General features: G+C 39.7%; 1 protein-coding gene across 1 annotated transcript in view; it reads right to left on the bottom strand.

The window, feature by feature from the left end:
- The window catches only part of TOM1L1 (target of myb1 like 1 membrane trafficking protein), a 52,414-nt gene that overhangs the window by 34,085 nt on the left and 544 nt on the right, over nucleotides 1-17,785 (bottom strand). Inside the window, exons 2-7 of the mRNA XM_082678219.1 lie at nucleotides 15,716-15,800; nucleotides 13,779-13,857; nucleotides 8,724-8,873; nucleotides 6,876-7,001; nucleotides 5,878-5,979; nucleotides 4,800-4,916 (exon numbers count right to left, since the gene is read on the bottom strand). Of these exons, the coding sequence (XP_082534345.1) occupies nucleotides 4,800-4,916; nucleotides 5,878-5,979; nucleotides 6,876-7,001; nucleotides 8,724-8,873; nucleotides 13,779-13,857; nucleotides 15,716-15,800 (659 nt within the window). The remainder of the gene's footprint in view (nucleotides 1-4,799; nucleotides 4,917-5,877; nucleotides 5,980-6,875; nucleotides 7,002-8,723; nucleotides 8,874-13,778; nucleotides 13,858-15,715; nucleotides 15,801-17,785) is intronic.

Below are 17,785 nucleotides of genomic sequence, written 5' to 3' on the forward strand. Positions count from 1 at the left end.
AAATTAGAATAACCCTAAAATTTATACAGAACCACAAGAGACACAGAATTGCCAAAGCAATCCTGAGGAAAAAGAACAAAGCTGGAGGCATAACCATTGGAGACTTCAGACAATACTACAGAGCGACAGTAACTGAAACAGTGTGGTATCGGCACAAAAACAGACATATAGATAAATGGAACTGAATAGAGAGCCCAGAAATAAACCCACGGTCACACATAAATAGGTCACACCACAACTACAGTCAGGTAATCTTTGACAAAGGAGGCAAGAATATACAATGGAGAAAAGACAGTCTCTTCAGCAAGTGGTGCTGGGAAAGTTGGACAGTCACATGTAAATCAATGAAGTTAGAACACTCCCTCACACCATAAACAAAAATAAGCTCAAAACGGCTTAAAGACTTAAACATAAGACATGACACCATAAAAATCCTAGAAGAGAACACAAGCAAAACAGTCTCTGATGTAAATTGTAGCAATGTTTTCTTAGGTCAGTCTCCCAAGGCAATAGAAATGAACAAATGAGACCTAATCGAACTTACAAGCTTTTGCACAAAAAAGTAAACCATAAACAAAACAAAAAGACAACCTACAGACTGGGAGAAAATCTTTGCAAACAATGTGACCGGCAAGGGCTTAATTTCCAAAATATACAAAACAGCTCATACAACTCAATAACAAAAAAACAAACAACCCAATCAAAAGACATACATTTGGCCAACAGGCACATGAAAAGATGCTCAACATTGCTAATTATTAGAGAAATGCAAATCAAAGCTACAATAAGGTATCAGCTCACACTGGTCAGAATTGCCACCACCAAAACATCTACAAATAATAAATACTGGAGAGGGTATGGAGAAAATAGAACCCTCCTACACTGTTGGTGGGAATGTAAACTGATACAGCCACTACGGAAAAACAGTATGGAGGTTCCTTCCAAAACTAAAAACAGAGTAACCATATGACCCAGCAATCCCACTCCTGGACATATATCCAGAAAAGATGAAAGCTCTAATTCAAAAAGATACACACCCCAATGTTCGTAGCGGCACTATTTATAACACCCATGACATAGAAGCAACCTAAGTGTCCATCAACAAATGAATGGATAAAGAAGATGTGGTATATACATATATACACAATGGAATACTACTTAGCCAAAAAAAAGAATGAAACAATGCCATTTGCAGCAACCTAGAGATGATCATACTAAGTGAAGTAAGTCAGACAGAGAAAGACAAATATTATATGATATCACTCATATGTGGAATCTAAAAAATTGTCCAAATGAACTTATTTACAAAACAGAAACAGACTCACAGACGTAGAAAACAAATTTATGGTTACCAAAGGGGAAGGGGTTGGGGGAGGGATAAATTAGGACGATATATAAAATATATCTACCATATATAAAATAGATAATAAGGATTTACTGTATAGCACAGGGAACTATATTCAATATCTTGTAATAACCTATAATGGAAAAGAATCAAATAAAAGAATATAGATATATACATATATATGTATTGATATAACTGAATCACTTTGCTCTACACCTGAAACTAACACAACATTGTAAATCAACTATACTTCAATAAAAAAAGACTCTTAGAGCCTTTACTATACTAATGAATTTTTTGACCCTCCAAGAGGAGAAATGCAGTAAACAATTGGTTTTGGAACTTATTTGACCACAGATGTCATATTCCCCACATAACATACAACATAAGACCAGTAGGAAATGCTGTCTTAAATTGTTTCCAAGAGTTGTGTCTTGCTTCCCCCAGAATTTGTCATCTCAGTGTTCACCAGAGGACTCTTTCTAAAGTTTTACCTAGTTATGCAGTCCTTCAGCTTATATCCCTTTAATGGCTTCCTTCTGCCACCTGGGTTAAGCCCACTTAGGCATAGCATATCAAGTCCGCAATAACCTGGGCAGACCAGATCTTGCCACCCTTCTCCTGGAACCTGATGCTCCCAAGCTGTGGTTTAAAAGCCCTCTGTGCACCTGAGGGATACCACAAACTCAAATCCATTGATAGTGGGTGGGGGGTGGCAAGGGGTTCCTTGAGGGGTGTGTCTGACTCCCTTGTGGTCTCTGGAGGTAGGCTTGCATAGATATAACTTGAGAAATGACCTGTTTTTTTCTTTTAAATCGTTTAAAAATGTAAAACCCATTCTGAGTTCACAGACAACCGAAGCCTGCATATAACCCACTGGTCACAGCATGCTGACCCCTGGATTAGAGGAAAGCACAGTCCAGGACACTCAAGACTGCCCACAATGAGTACTGCCACAGAACATGGAAGGAAATGAAGGATGCTCCATGACTAGAGACCGTGGAAGCCAGAAGAAGACAGTATGAGGGGCAGCTAACAAACAGCTGAGGTACGGTAGTGAGACAACTGGACAAGACAACCTGTGCTCACGCCTCTCTCCCCATGTGAGACCAGACAGCTGAGGCAGGAGCATCTGTGTCTAGGTGGGAGCAATGCTTGGGACAGAGACATAGGGTACTGTTTCCAGTTGCTGGTAGCAACCAGGAAAAATAGGAAGCATATAACTTAGAAGATCAGCTACCAATATAACCCACCCAGCATCATCCCGTGCCAATGCTATGTACTCTGAAAACAGCAGCAAACACAGAAATACTCAGAAATAGTACTAAGAACAAGCTGCAGTAACAGTGTTTTCCACTTGGCATGGGCAAGGTGGGTCACAGAAATGCAGACGAGCTGTCAGGGATCTCACACAAAAATAAGCTCACTATCACCAGTCTATCCAGATACTTGAGAAATGAAATGAAAGAGGTGATGAACAAAAGAACTTGTACCCAAGGAAAGAGAATCCACAGAGCAAATGGAAAAGCACCTTTAAAAATAATTACTATCCTTAGAAAGACAAAAGGGAAAAGCGTATCCATGAAAGAACTATTATAAAAATTGAAATAATTTTTTAAAATAAAAAATTGTTGAAATAAAACATTCATTAGGAGGGCCGAATAGACAATCTGATGTTCACATTTAAGAGAAATAATACATAAAATTGAGAAGCTTTGCTACAACTACAGCGTAAAAGGAAGAAGAAACAAAACGTTTATAAAAGTTGAGATAAGAAAAATATAACTGAAAGTTTCATCATCTAAATCATGTTCCATACAAAGACAGAAAGAATACTAGAAAAGAAATATCTGAAATAAGAGCTGAGAATTTCCCAGAAGCAAAATACACTTAAGCTGACAGGGCAAAAGGCCTATCAAGTATTGATACTAAGCAGGTTAAGTAAGGTAAATACACATATGCACATACATGCACACATATCCCTAGACACAGTATAGTGAAATTTCAGAGGCATTAAAGAGAAATCACAAATACAATCAGAAAAACAGATTATAAAACAAAGGTGCAAGAATACATAATATGATACTTCTCAATAGCACCACTGGGTGCAAGAACAATGGAGCAGTATCTTTGAAGGACTTAAGGAAAATAATTCTGTACGTAGGCCACACTGTGAGCCCTTAACATGGCAGCCAAAAGACATCTTTGGACACGTAAACACTCAAAGTTTACCACTAGTAACAATTTAAAGAGATAGCAGTTAAATACAGGTGGTAATGTTGAAAAAGGACATTTTTACACCATTGATTGTTTCCCAAACAAGCAATAATCAGGAAAAATGTTATTTACTAACAATCGAAGGACTTAAAGGAAAGATAACAACAACATGAGAAGTGGGGAGTGGAATCAGAGAAAAGTAAAAATATAAGTTTCTTAACTTTGGGGGGAAGAAAAAGATTTAGAAACTGCTTTTTTTCCTCTAACTGCTTCTAAAATAATGTGTTAAAGTGTGTGTTAAAACTTAAAATTGATGGGCTTCCCTGGTGGCGCAGTGGCTGAGAGTCCACCTGCCAATGCAGGGGACACGGGTTCACGCCCCGGTCCAGGAAGATCCCACATGCCGCGGAGCAGCTGGGCCCGTGAGCCATGGCCGCTGAGCCTGCGCGTCCGGAGCCTGTGCATCCGGAGCCTGTGCTCCACAACGGGAGGGGCCACAACAGTGAGAGGCCCACGTACCGCAAAAAAAAAAAAAAAAAAAAAAAAAACCTTAAAATTGAAAATTAGAACAAACCATTAGAGGGAAAAAGTGCACTGGATGTAGAGACACAGAAGAGGGTCTCGGAGGGCCCCCACTCCAGTTATAATGAGCTGCCCGTGTCCTTCACATGCCCATACACATCCAAATGCACTGTCCACTTGCTCCTCCACAGCGTCGGCACTGCCTCCACCTAAACCTTTCCAAAAACCCTCACCTTTCTCCTTGCCCCCACCCCTGAACCCACAGTATGATAAATACATTTCTATTATAGCATCAATATTTTATTAAACTTGTTGTTTACAAAACACTCTTGCTCACTAGACCTAAGTTCCTTAAGGACTAGGACAGCCTCCTCATTTCTATATCCTTTAACACGTTATAGTTACTCATTATGTTTGCTGAATAGATAGGTAACTTTTACACACTGAAAACAATTAGAGATTAGTAGAGGCTGTATATGGCTAGGCTATGAATGATTAAATGATGTTAAATTATTTATTGCAAGAGGGTAAGTACCACGTCTAAGTTACCACGGCATTTCTGATAAAGTCATCCTTGCAGCTCCTTGTTAAGTTTAAAAATCAAGTAAACATGCTGGAGCATGGACAAGTCAATATTACGGTGCCTTCTATCTCCAAGTCTCTAAGTTTAGAGAATAACTTTCAGGGACTGCTTGTCCCTGAAATCATACTACACCTGCAGAAGCTCTGTGTCTTCATGGTTTTCAGACCCAGGAATATTCTCCATCAATATGGCAGACATCACTCTCACATTCATTTTCACCATATCCAATTCACTGCGCAGTTTTCCAATCTGTCGAGAGCAACACAATCACCAGTAAGTGTGACACAATGAATGGCTACCTTGTTTCTTGCTTGCAGAGAAAACACTTTTGTAAAATTTAATATTTTCAAATTTATACAAATGTACATATAATTATTTTACAAATGTACAATCCGTCACCTTCTAAAAGGTCTTGAGAGCTCTTGTAATAAATTTAAAACTATGCTCTAGGAAAGTTAATGAAGGGAAAAAGTCAGACTGGAATCAATATGGAGAAGGGAGAAAGTAACAATATCAGCAACCCGAAGAAAATGGCAAATGTTAGTCTGGGTTTCTTAGAAACCAATGGGAGAGAAAAAAGTGAATGTTTTATAGTCCCATGGAATTAAGAGGGAAGAATCAAGAGAGAAACACTTTTTTTTCTTCCTGGATTAAATTCTAAGAGGAATTAATCACATGGATTGTTATATAATACCGAATAATAATAATATAAAGTCTTAAATGATAGTTCCCTTATAGCAGGACAGAAATGAGCTTCATTTAATAATTGCTTGTCTAAACATTAGATAAACAGATATAGACAAACAAGTAAATGTAATTCAGTTGGCACAGTTAATAATAGTAATAAGATGACCACTTACTGAGCTCTCTGGTGTGGCATACAGACAGTCCTATCAGGAGCAACAGGAATCAACTTACACAAGATCCATCCCACAGCCAAGCCTCCACAAAGCCACAAAAGCCACTCGACGAGGACAACTGTTAAAAGCTCAGGCTTTTATAATCAGGCAGAATCCATGGGATTAATTCCACTTAGAGTTGAACCATCATAACTTATACAGTGCCACTAAGCTTCAGTCCCCTCCTCTGTAAAATGAGGTTAAAATGTACCTCTACCTTACGATAATATTGTTAAAAATAAACAAACTATATATAAAGTACTTAGAACTTAGAAAAAGTCATCAATAAATACAGTCATTGCTGTTGTTACCTGTTCTGGGACCAATATAATAGTGGAGCTCTTGGAAACTACAGAAGAAAGAGCTGGTGCAGTAGGAACAGATGGTGGTGGATTTGGTGAGATCTGAGCAGTCTATCAACATGAAATATAGAAATATTATTATTTAAATTAAGTCAGCCACTCCAAATCCAGTTTTTCCATTCAGATGACTCAGTCACTAGGGAGAGTGAGCCCTCAGGACAAAGCCTTCACAAAGATCAGACTTTTGGTATACACCTGAATTGCTTTTTCTACCAAGGCAGGACTCACCAATATGCAGAAGGAAAGAATTACTGTTTTTACGTTATGGAAATCATAGGAAGTTAGGAGATGAATTATAATCAGTCACTACAAGTGTTCTAAGTTCAAAACCTTGAAAGTTGCTTGCAAACTTGAGAATGAATACATGTGAACATTGCGAAACTCTTCTATGGGCACAGTATTAATAAGCAAATCTATTATATGAATACGTATAATAGAGACCCCTGCCTGTCTAGCACCAATCTTTTCTTTTGAAAACTGCCCCTCTTCTGCTCTACCTAAATAATTTCTATATGGAGCAACCCCGTTCTTACATGACCTTAGTTAATTTGTGAAGAAATGGAAAACTGACCTAGGTTGGTTCAATGAGGCCCTTCTCTGAAATTTGGGACGTGGAATGTGAAAAAGCTAAGGCTATAATATGAAAATTTGGGAGCTATGTTGTTTACCATGTGGAAAAAGCTAGTCTGCAATGAGAGAGAAGAACGAAACTGATGATCAAAGGAAGGTAGACAAGTAACAAGGCATTTGAATGCTTGGTTCTCTGTTCAAAGATCCAGCTAACACCACCCTTCTTGCGGCTTGTATTTTATGAGGTATCACAGTATCCTTCTAACAGATTAATCTTTTAGGTGAAGCTAGGTGGAGCTAGGGTGGTCCCTTTCAAAGAGAAAAGACCCATGCACTACACTGTCTTACTCTACATAGGTCAAAGAACGGCCTCCTACCTCTTGTCTGGCTGTTTCAGCCACTGCATCTGATGGAGGAAACTGAACACCTTTCTTAAGGAGGTCCAGGTACACTTCTTTCACTTCACTTACATCCACAGCTCCTGGAAAACCCTGCGACCATGTCTGAATTCAAGAGATGGAAAGTTCCAGAGATAAATAAGCAGCAAAACAAAACACAACTCCTAAACTGGTGACAGAAAATGAGAGATTGACAATTATGTACCTTACTCAGAAAAAGAAAGCTACTTTTGAATGTACATTTTTAGAGACTAGAATAATCTATCTATCTATCTATCTATATATATATATATATATAACATCTTTATTGGAGTATAATTGCTTTACAATGGTATGTTAGTTTCTGCTTTGTAACAAAGTGAATCAGTTATACATATACATATGTTCCCATATCTCCTCCCTCTTGTGTCTCCCTCCCTCCCACCCTCCCTATCCCATCCCTCTAGGTGGTCACAAACCACTGAGCTGATCTCCCTGTGCTATGCAGCTGCTTCCCGCTAGCTACCTATTTTACATTTGGTAGTATATATTAGACCATGCCACTCTCTCACTTTGTCCCAGCTTACCCTTCCCCCTCCCCATGTCCTCAAGTCCATTCTCTACGTCTGCGTCCTTATTCCTGTCCTGCCCCTAGGTTCCTCATGACCACTTTTTTAAAAATTTAGATTCCATATATATGTGTTAGCATACAGTATTTGTTTTTCTCTTTTTGACATACTTCACTCTGTATGACAGATTCTAGGTCCATCCACCTCACTACAAATAACTCAATTTTGTTTCTTTTTATGGCTGAGTAATATTCCATTGTATATATGTACCACATCTTCTTTATCCAGTCATCTGTTGATGGACACTTAGGTTGCTTCCATGTCCTGGCTATTGTAAATAGAGCTGCAATGAACATTGTGGTACATGACTCTTTTTGAATTATGGTTTTCTCAGGGTATACGCCCAGTAGTGGGATTGCTGGGTCATATGGCAGTTCTATTTTTAGTTTTTTAAGGAACCTCCATACTGTTCTCCATAGCGGCTGTATGAATTTACATTCCCACCAACAGTGCAAGAGGGTTCCCTTTTTTCCACACCCTCTCTATTGTGTGTGTGTATGTATATATATATATATATATATATATTTTTTTTTTTTTTTGCGGTACGCGGGTCTCTCACTGTTGTGGCCTCTCCCATTGCAGAACACAGGCTCCAGAAGCGCAGGCTCAGCGGCCATGGCTCACGGGCCCAGCCACCCCGCGGCATGTGGGATCTTCCCGGACCGGGGCACGAACCCACATCCCCTGCATCGGCAGGCGGACTCTCAACCACTGTGCCAACAGGGAAGTCCTGTTTGTATATTTTTTGATGATGGCCATTAGAATAATATATTTTTAATCACCAAACTGCCATGCCTCAACAATTTAATGAAACTCTGGAATAAATACTATTGTTTGTTTTTTGCTATACTAAATCTAGAATTAACAGATCCTAAAACAGCATCAGTAGCTCTTTTGCCAAATAACTCTGAAAGCAGTGAGTTATCTACCCCAGAACATAGTTTCCACACCTGCAAAATGAACGTACACGTCACTCTCTCTCCTATCTGATGTAGATAAGATAGAAACAGAGAGACATGTATGGAAAAGACTACAAATTCTTCAGAAAAAGGCCACTATCCAATGCCAAGAAATTATTATTACATGGAAAACCGAATAGTAAAAACTCTTTGGGGCTCAATCCCAGGCTTGTAAAGGATCACTGAACCAATTGGGAGTTAGGTAATTAAATCTCCAATCTTAGACATTCACCATCCCATAAGATATATAATAGACTTACCTTAATGAAATTCAAAATTCTATTCTGAATGTCTATTGGCAAGGTATATCTGGGACTCAGCAGCTTAACTAGACTATCTTTAACGAATTCCTTCTTCACAATCAGAGACTGGAAACTCGGACCACAGTTCTGCATACACACGTCAATAAGCTAAAGAGAAAAATCAAACGTTTTATCTCTTTGCAAAACCACCTCCTAAATATAAGGTAAAAATTGCCAAGTAATGATTTCCACCAGCATTCCAATTAATAAACATAATTTAGTATCTACTAAAATACATGGCAAAATGTTAGGTTCTGGAAATGTGAGGAAATATAAGGCATAATGTAACTGCTTAGCGGATGGTCCTGTTGGGGAGCCAGGACACAATTGTACGAGAACTAATAACTATGCAAGGTAGTAAATGCCAAGGGCCAATGGGAGGTGCAAACAAAGCATGTGGGCTCTATACAAGGTGACGTGTCCTAGTTTTGCCAGGAAAGTCCTGGTGAACTCCTGTTGTCCTGGTTTTATTAATGATGATACCTCCTTTCACTCTCAAAAATGTCCTTGCCTAGATGAAAAATTACATGGTTACCCCAGCTACAGACCTTTATAGGCAGATGTGATAATTTAGGGCCAGGTGGTCTTAAGACTTTTGGAAAAGGGTGGTTCTACGCTGGGCTTTGAAAAATGGTCAAGAAAAGTACAAATGAGTATAGAGCAATAGTCTAGACAGGTAAATGGTATTAAAAAATATAAGTACAGGTGACAAAGCATATGAGCTGTGAGGAGGAAGATAAGTACTCCAGTTTGTAGAGGCTTCTTTACATCAGCAAACTGGGGACATTGGGGAGGTGGGTGGATTAAGTCTGGAGGGGCTTCATCCAGACAGTAGAGAAATTTTGTGTGGCAATGTAAAGAATTTGAAGATTATCTTGAAGGCAGTAAGAAGCCACTGAAGGGTTCTTATTAGTTTTGTCACCATCACACCTCTATCCTGAACTTGAGAGAAAGGTTAGTGCATGCATAGTACTCTGACAAGGTTTTCAAGCAGCACCCTACAAAGGGAATTGGAGGGCAAAGACCCTGGAATGATAGAGAGATCCAGCAGTTACCCACTAGTACAGCCTGAAGCAGAAAGGCCTAAACTAGGATGATGTGGGTACAAGGAAGGGAAAGACATGAGAATTATGAAGCAAGAACTTTCAGCAACCGGGGTTTGTTGAAAAGGAAAGGCTGAAAGTTAAGTGACTGCTACTCTGCATGAGATTGATGGAAATCTGGAAGTGGATGGGATACTATGACTAGTCGAAGGTCAAAATGGTGGGTTGAAATTTAGATATTTTGAGTTTATAAGTGCTGTGAACTGAATGTTTGTGTCCCTCCCAAATTCCCATGTTGAACCTCCTAATCCCTAATGTGATGGTATTTGGAGGTGGGACTTTTGGGAGGGAGTTAGGTCATGAGGGTGGAGTCCTCATGAATGAGATTAGTGCTCTTATAAGAAAGGGATAAGAGAGATCATCTCTCTCTTGGCCATGTGAGGATACAGCAAGAAGATGGCCATCTACAAGCCAGAGGGTGGGCCCTCATCATACACTGGATCTGCCGGCCCCTTGATCTTGGACTTCACAGCCTCCAGGACTGTGAGAAACAGATGTCTGTTGTTTAAGCCACCTATCTATGGTATTTTGTTAGAGCAGCTCAAGATGACTAAGACAAAAAGGACAATGCGACATTCAAGTAGAGATTTTTTGCTGAGAGCTGTACATGCACAGCTATAGTTCAGGGGAGAGTGAGGCCAAAAGTGAGTAATCAAGCCTGCCTTGGATGAGCAGAGAGGAAGGGACAAAGGGGTTCACCTGTGAGGCCAGAAGGACGCTCAGGAAAGGCAATCAACAGAAACTGATGCATAAGATAAATAGAACATAATGTTGGTAAAATCAAAAGAGGGCAGAGTTTCTAGGAGGATGGAGTGTCAAATGGTTAAGAATATGGACTGAAAAACTCAGCTAGGTTTGATGATTAGTGGGGTCATCAGTCACCTTGAAAAAAAGATTTTCAGTAAAGCAACATAAGCAGAAGTCAGGCTAAGAAAGAATGAGCTGGTATTGAAGAACTGCATGCAGAAAGTGGATTTCTAAAAGTGATCTAAAAACAAAATTAAATCTCTAGTTCCCATGCTAACACCTTCTCCGAGGTCACAAAAACCATAACGTGACCAGGATAGGTATAATCATCTTTGCAGAAAAGAAGCCCTGAAAACTGACTTTACACCATGCTCTGTATTTGTGTCACTTTAATGGCAATACAAAAATAAGAAGGTATGAAAGCTGCAGTTTTAAGGGCAATGTGGCTAAAAATGCAACCATAAAATACAGAAGCTGAGCACATGCATCTCTGTGAAATATACAGGGAGAACCTTTAAGGCAAAGGAAAGTAAAATCAGAATCCAAAACATATTAAGATGAATCTATTGTATTTTAATGCAAGTTGTTTAGAAAAAGACAAGCTGAAAAGTTGAATAACAAATGAGTTTTTGCTTGATATACTGTTATGATGAGTTTTTATCTGATGAACTGCTGAGAGGAAAAGTGCCTCTAGTTCAGTGGGAATTTATAAAAATACTTCATGTAACCAGATATGCTGTCTTAGGCAAGATACTTTGCCTCCAAATCTCATTTTCCCTAACAGTAAAATGAATGCTAAATATTCACGGGCCTAGTTGCTCCGCAGCATGTGGGATCCTCCCAGACAGGGGCTCGAACCCGTGTCCCCTGCATTAGCAGGCAGATTCTCAACCACTGCGTCACCAGGGAAGCCCCTGGATGATTCTTTCTGTGACTAATCTCTCTCATGATTAAGTCTGGCTTAAGTTAATATTAAAGTCTGTTCTGAAGCCTTAAAGACACCACTACAATGCAGTGAGTAGCGTGAGGTGAGGTGATTGGGCCATTGACTATACAACTTGGGGAAATATGCATGAAGCTAGCAAGAGTCAAAGACCAATTCAAAGAAAATCCAAGAAGTAGGTACCTTAATGAACTCTGCCCCTAACAATGACCCCCAACCTGTGACTCTCACCCTTACTTTGGCACAGGTTTTAGATTCGCTTGTTCTCACGTACTAGTGTGGAAATTAGGAGGTGGAGGATGTCCAGTTACCTGAGGTGGAACAGGGAACAGGCAGCTAGCTGGGAGTAAGGCCTAAGAGATCAGAGGACTGGAAGGACAGAAAGAGTGGGAACTCAGAGATGGAGGGCTGAAAGAGACAACACTCTGGAATAAATCAGATTCCCCAGGGAAGAGTCCTGGTTCATCCCCAGAAGGAAGGAACCGTGATGGAGGAGGATATGGAGCTGAGGATAAGAAGCAACCATGGAAATGTCACGTAGGCTGGCTACAACAGAGAAAGAGACAAACACATTATACAGAATAAACAACTGTGAGAAGGTGAAATACCGCATGCTGAAATTCAAAAGTGGCATAAATTCATCTTCTGCCCTTAGGTTACTCAGTCAATTCTCCTAACCTTCAGCAGCCCTGAGATATCCTAGATCCACTTCATTTTAGGGCACAGCTACGTATCTTTCTACCCCAATTCTACAGTACATTCCTTGAGTCCTTCCTGGATGCTAGGAGAGTGGGATGGGGGCTGAAGGACACTCAATCATTTTAACCACTCAACACCCGGTACACTGATGCACTAGGTCTTCTACCATGTAGAAAGGAGTTGAAAACACAAATGAAACACAGCAGTCTTTTCTTTCAAGGGGCTTGATTTGTTCTGAGAAGCAAGGTGGTATGGGGCAAGGACATGGAATTTAGAATCAGAACCGGATTGAAATCTTGCCTATGCTACTTAAATCTTGGAGGGGGAAAAAAAAAAAATCACTTAACCTCACTAAGTCTCAGTTTCTTCATTTCTGAAGTGGAGTCAATAATACAACTTCTTCAAAGGGTTGTTGAGAGCATCAACCAGGTACCAGGCAAAGGTTTATTTCCACCACCAACCCATCGTTCTGACATTTCTACTGAAGTGCCTTACTCCTCTCTCTCCAGTTGCCTGCATTCTGTGACCTCCCTGAAGGGGCTGCTATGGTAAAGGACAGGGGAGAGGTCAAAAAAGATGAGAGAAGAAAATCCCTCCAAAACTATATTCAGACCCCAACTTGAAGGGTTTCTTCAGTGATAGTATCATTAAGACTTCAATTCATTTTCTCATTCAGTTACTCTCCAAGTAAGCAAGATGTGATAAATGATTTTCCCCCTGAAGCTAGAAAAGGGGGGCTGTGCTCACCTCTGTTCCACAGCCCTCTAGATAAACACGTCCAAGTCCCCTAAGAGCAGTGTGATGCTGGCAGAGTAGTGCCATAACCACGTGTGGCTTGCGGCTGGGCTGAGGTCAGCGAAGGCACACAGAAGAAACTAGAAAGCCACACAGCTCACTCTCAGGCAGCAGGCAGGGTTTGCAAAACATACTGAAGTAAAACGGGCAACTCACCAAGCAACTGAAGAGGTCACACGGCCAAGGTTGGGGGAAAATGGGAACATGTCAAATAAATGTCCACACCCAAATCAAGTGATAAGGCGCACAAGAGAATTGTTTAAATCAACAAAGAACATTCTCCAAATTATACCAAACAGCAGAACTTGGCGGAACCCTAAAGAGCCTCCAGCATCTCAGAATTCCACAGAGGTGTTCAAATGAGGTAGAAAGATGACGGGGAGGCACTTCTCAAGCTTCAATCTTCCCCATGTGTAACACATACACAAACTTCTTGAGCAACTCAGTACCTACAGGTTTTTCATGACCAGTTCCCATCTCCTAACCAGGAAAATACGCTTTTCCAGGAACACTCACTTTCCACCGAATTAAATGCTATTACAAACAACGAAACTCCCTTGATTCTGCAATTCTCAATAAATGAATAGTTTTAATTCATACTGTAAATAACTTTTTGCTAACCTATTAATTATCTCAGAATATTTGTATCTTTTATACCCAAAATTAGAAACGTGACTATAGCTTGGAAAATTCTGGTCTTAATTTAACATTAAAGTAAATACTTACTGACAAGGTAAGTTGTATTTCTTTATGATTGTAGTTTTTGGAAATCCTTTTCTTCAAAGCTTTTACTGCATCTTTTGGCCTGTGGCAATAAACACAGTAAAATCATCAACGTAGCCATTGCTGAAAGCAAGTAGTCTCTGAAAAGCAGCATGCAGTGTGGAAAGAGGAACGGCTAAGGAGATAACCAAGGTATTGGTTCTGTGTGGCACTGGGCAGATGACTTAACATTTTTACACCCGTTTCCTCATACATCTAGGCAGACAATACCACCTACCTCCTTGTCAGAATCAAATGAAATATGCAGATGATGATCATTACCTAGAAAGCACTACATGTGAAATATACTCACACCCACAGCCCATATCAACGCATACTCACACCCACAGCCCATATCAACACACAGAACCAGTTTACAGGAAATGTAATTTCCAAAAATGTTACCTATTTTTATTAGTATTTCCTAAGCATCCTATAGGCAATGGGATGTAGGAGGAGTTAGGACTAACCAGGTCAGGTTCTGATATGCTACAATGTTATGTTACAAAAGGAGGAACTATGTGTAAGTAGACAGTCTAAATTTACTCTGAGATGGTCAGTTATAGATAAGTAATGGGGATGTAACGTACAACATGATAACTATAGTTAATACTGCTGTATGGTATATTTGACAGTTGTTAAGAGAGTAGATCCTGAAAGTTCTCATCACAAGGAAAAAACATTTTTTGTAACTGTATGAGGTGATGGATGTTAACGAAACTTGTTGTGGAAACTGTTTTGCAGTATATGTAATTCAAGTCATTATGCTGTACACTTTAAACTTATACAGTGCTATATGCCAATTATACCTCAAAACTTAAAAAAGATACAAATATTTTTTGAATTTAGAATTTCTATTATATGATAATATAATTACATAATATTACATATACTTAAAATTGTAACTATTATAAAATATTATATATATTTCTAAAAAATCATATATGATATCTAAGATGAAACCCTTAGAAAAGTTGAAAAGAATAAAGACACTGTTTTAAAAGAAAAAAATTTTACATTGCATTTCCCTTTTTGCATTATCAATGAAGAAATTAGTATTATCAATGAAGAAAAGTTTTAGAGGAAACAAATATGGTAAACAAGATTACAGGGAAAACACCATAAATATTTTAAAGTACTAACCATAAGCACTTTCCATTGAGATAGTCAATAATTAAGTGTAATGTTTTCTTCATCAACAAAAACTAAGACAGTCTCCTTTGCTGTTCATTAGTTTAAATGCACAGGAAAATCAAGAGAATTGTATCCCTTTTAACAACTTGTAGTTCAGACTAAATCACAAAATAGTTGGTCTTCTTAATGATTTTATTTTTTAAACTTCAATTCTGTAAAGTTTAAGAAGTGTAACAAAAGATAACACATTGTTTAAGAACTCAGCATAAACATGGGTGAGTTGGCATTCGGAAGAAAAAAAAAATTGTCTTGTGACAGGCAGAGGAAAACAACTGCTAGATTATTTCCTGGTTGGTAATGACAACTGCCCAGAGACAGGTCACCACCAGGAGACCACTAGCTTCTTGATAATATTTTTCAGTTACAGTAACATAAAATATTGCCAATCAGAGCAAGAAGAATTCCTAACAAAGGAAACAGTATCTTCCTCTCTCCTTAAAGAACAAGGAATTTGAGCTTCACCGAGACAAAATTTGAAACTATTAAGGAAAAGGCAAAGAGGAGAAAAATTATAATGGATTCTCAGATATTCCACATGCTGAAACAAGCAGCTGTCCTAATATTTCAACCTGACATGTCTTCAAAAGGCAGTGGGTGCTTAAAGGGTGATGGAAACACTATTTCAACAAGAAAACCAGTTTGCAAGAGAAAATGTGTTCTGACACTTCTTATGAGAGGCAAATACATGAACCACACACTGAACTCACCCATCGTGGGCAGTGTTAATTATGTAACAGATGTGCATGAACTGGCCCCAATCTTCAGTCTGAACTCCAGCAAATGTAGCCTTTTCTGCAAAGAAAAAGCTGTTGTGTTGAATCTGAGCTACAACAGAATAAAACATGTCTGGTCCTCCTGAAACAATCTGCCTGGAGTTCACTAGCAAGTACCATTAAGTTTATATCACCAAAGAGCAGAGAGATTTTTTTTTTCTGAGCAATTCCCAGTAATTCAAGAATCAGTCAAAACCCAGGTGTTTCTGTTGCAACAGTAATGAGTGACCTATTAATAAAGGCTGCAGGGCCAGGACAGCCCAGCTAAATCTCCATCTGCCTGCCTGTCTTTCAGAGAAGGACAGTCACCTACAAGATGAAGTGCACAGTGCTAAACTAAGTATTTTATCTTATGCAATTTCATTTAACCCACTGTTTTGAGGTGATGAAACAGAAGTTCAAGGAGGTTAAGGAAGTTACCCAAGGCTACACAGTCAGTACACGGTAGAACTAGCATTCAAATCTAGGTTGTTTGATGTTTGATGCCAGTTTTTGTTTGCTTTTTAAAAGTCACTTATTCTCCTTTGGGGGTGGTGTTGAGAAAAAGACAGATCTACTGAAACTGTCCATGTACTTCCTAGCACCTGTACTAACCAGAGCTGCACCAGGCAGACTTGAAGGCTCCTGTACCTGTAACCCCATCACTAAACAGTCAGATAGCTTTTCCCTCTTCTGACATCCTCCTTAAGAATACAAAATGTCACCTGGGAAGGATAATAGAACACTCAACCTGAATGAGCTTAACATCTCTACTACGAGAAAGGAGAATATCCCTCAGCATGAAAACATGAGGTTCTAGGGGAATTGAGCAAAAATTAAAAGGATAATGAAGAGGATAAAGGTTTGGTTAGGGGAACTCCAAAGCTTAGACTGCTCCTCATCTAGGAGAAACACTATTTGAATTTGGCATTCAAATGGACAAGGCTTACCAATCTTGTGTTCAGTTACAAGGTTCTTTCTGCCAGATTTCTTGCTCCCCATTCTGTCCTCCTTCTTCCCACCTTCCCATCTTCCTAGAAAACTCCTACTCACCCTTCAAAGGCCATGGCAGAGTTAAGTTCTCCCTTTTCATAAGTTTTGGGTGTTTTACACTTCTCTTCTATTGCAAAGGTACTGCACTATTGTCAGTACGAAATTGTGTGCGTCTTCCCTATAAGATTATGCGTTCCGTGATGGCTGAGACCACATCTTACCTTTGCCTGGTCCAGGTCCAGGGATATAGCTGGCAGTCAGTAAATGTTCACAGCATTAAAGAATAAATCAACTTATGAAGATGCAGCCTGAATCCACTTCTGTTCAGGGTTCATTTTAATACCCAACAGAGATACAGCCAGCAACAGTTTAGAAAGCATCTCCTCCTCAATGATAGTTACACTCACCATCTTATAAAGGTATGGGAACTAAGCTTCAGGTTGAGTAGTGTTTTGGTTTTGGTTCTTTAATTTATTCATTCTTTATTTATTTTTGGCCGCGCAGCATGTGGGGTCTTAGTTCCCCGACCAGGGATAGAACCAGCGCCCCCTGCATTGGAAGGGTGACGTCTTAACCACTGGACCACCAGGGAAGTCCCTGGGTAATGTGTTCTTGTCATACAGCAGTTAACTGAGCTACAGGCAAAACTGTTCAAATCTGAGCCTCCTTATTACAACTACCAGGTTTTCATGATTTCCTCATCCCACGAAGCTCCCCGAAGTGATGACGCTTTGCTTGGCATCTATATGCACTGGTGCCACACCCGGTTCCCAAGGGAGGTATCAGAGACCAGGGAGAAGGGAGCCGGTGTTGTTAAACAGTCCAGGCACTGGCTCCGGCTTCCGCGTACATGGATCAGAGCACGGCCACGGGAGAGGGAAGGAGTCAGGCAGACACCTGTGTAGCCCCTAGTGGCCTGGAGAGGCCTCTTGTGTACCCAGAGCGCGCCTGGCTCCCTCTTCCTTCGCTCCAGTGCTAGGCATGTTCGTTCTCTTTGTTCACCCCTAAAAAGTAACTCACGTTTTAAGGGCC

This window comes from Grampus griseus, assembly GCF_964374135.1.
Source record: "Grampus griseus genome assembly, chromosome: 20".
NCBI lineage: Eukaryota > Metazoa > Chordata > Mammalia > Artiodactyla > Delphinidae > Grampus > Grampus griseus.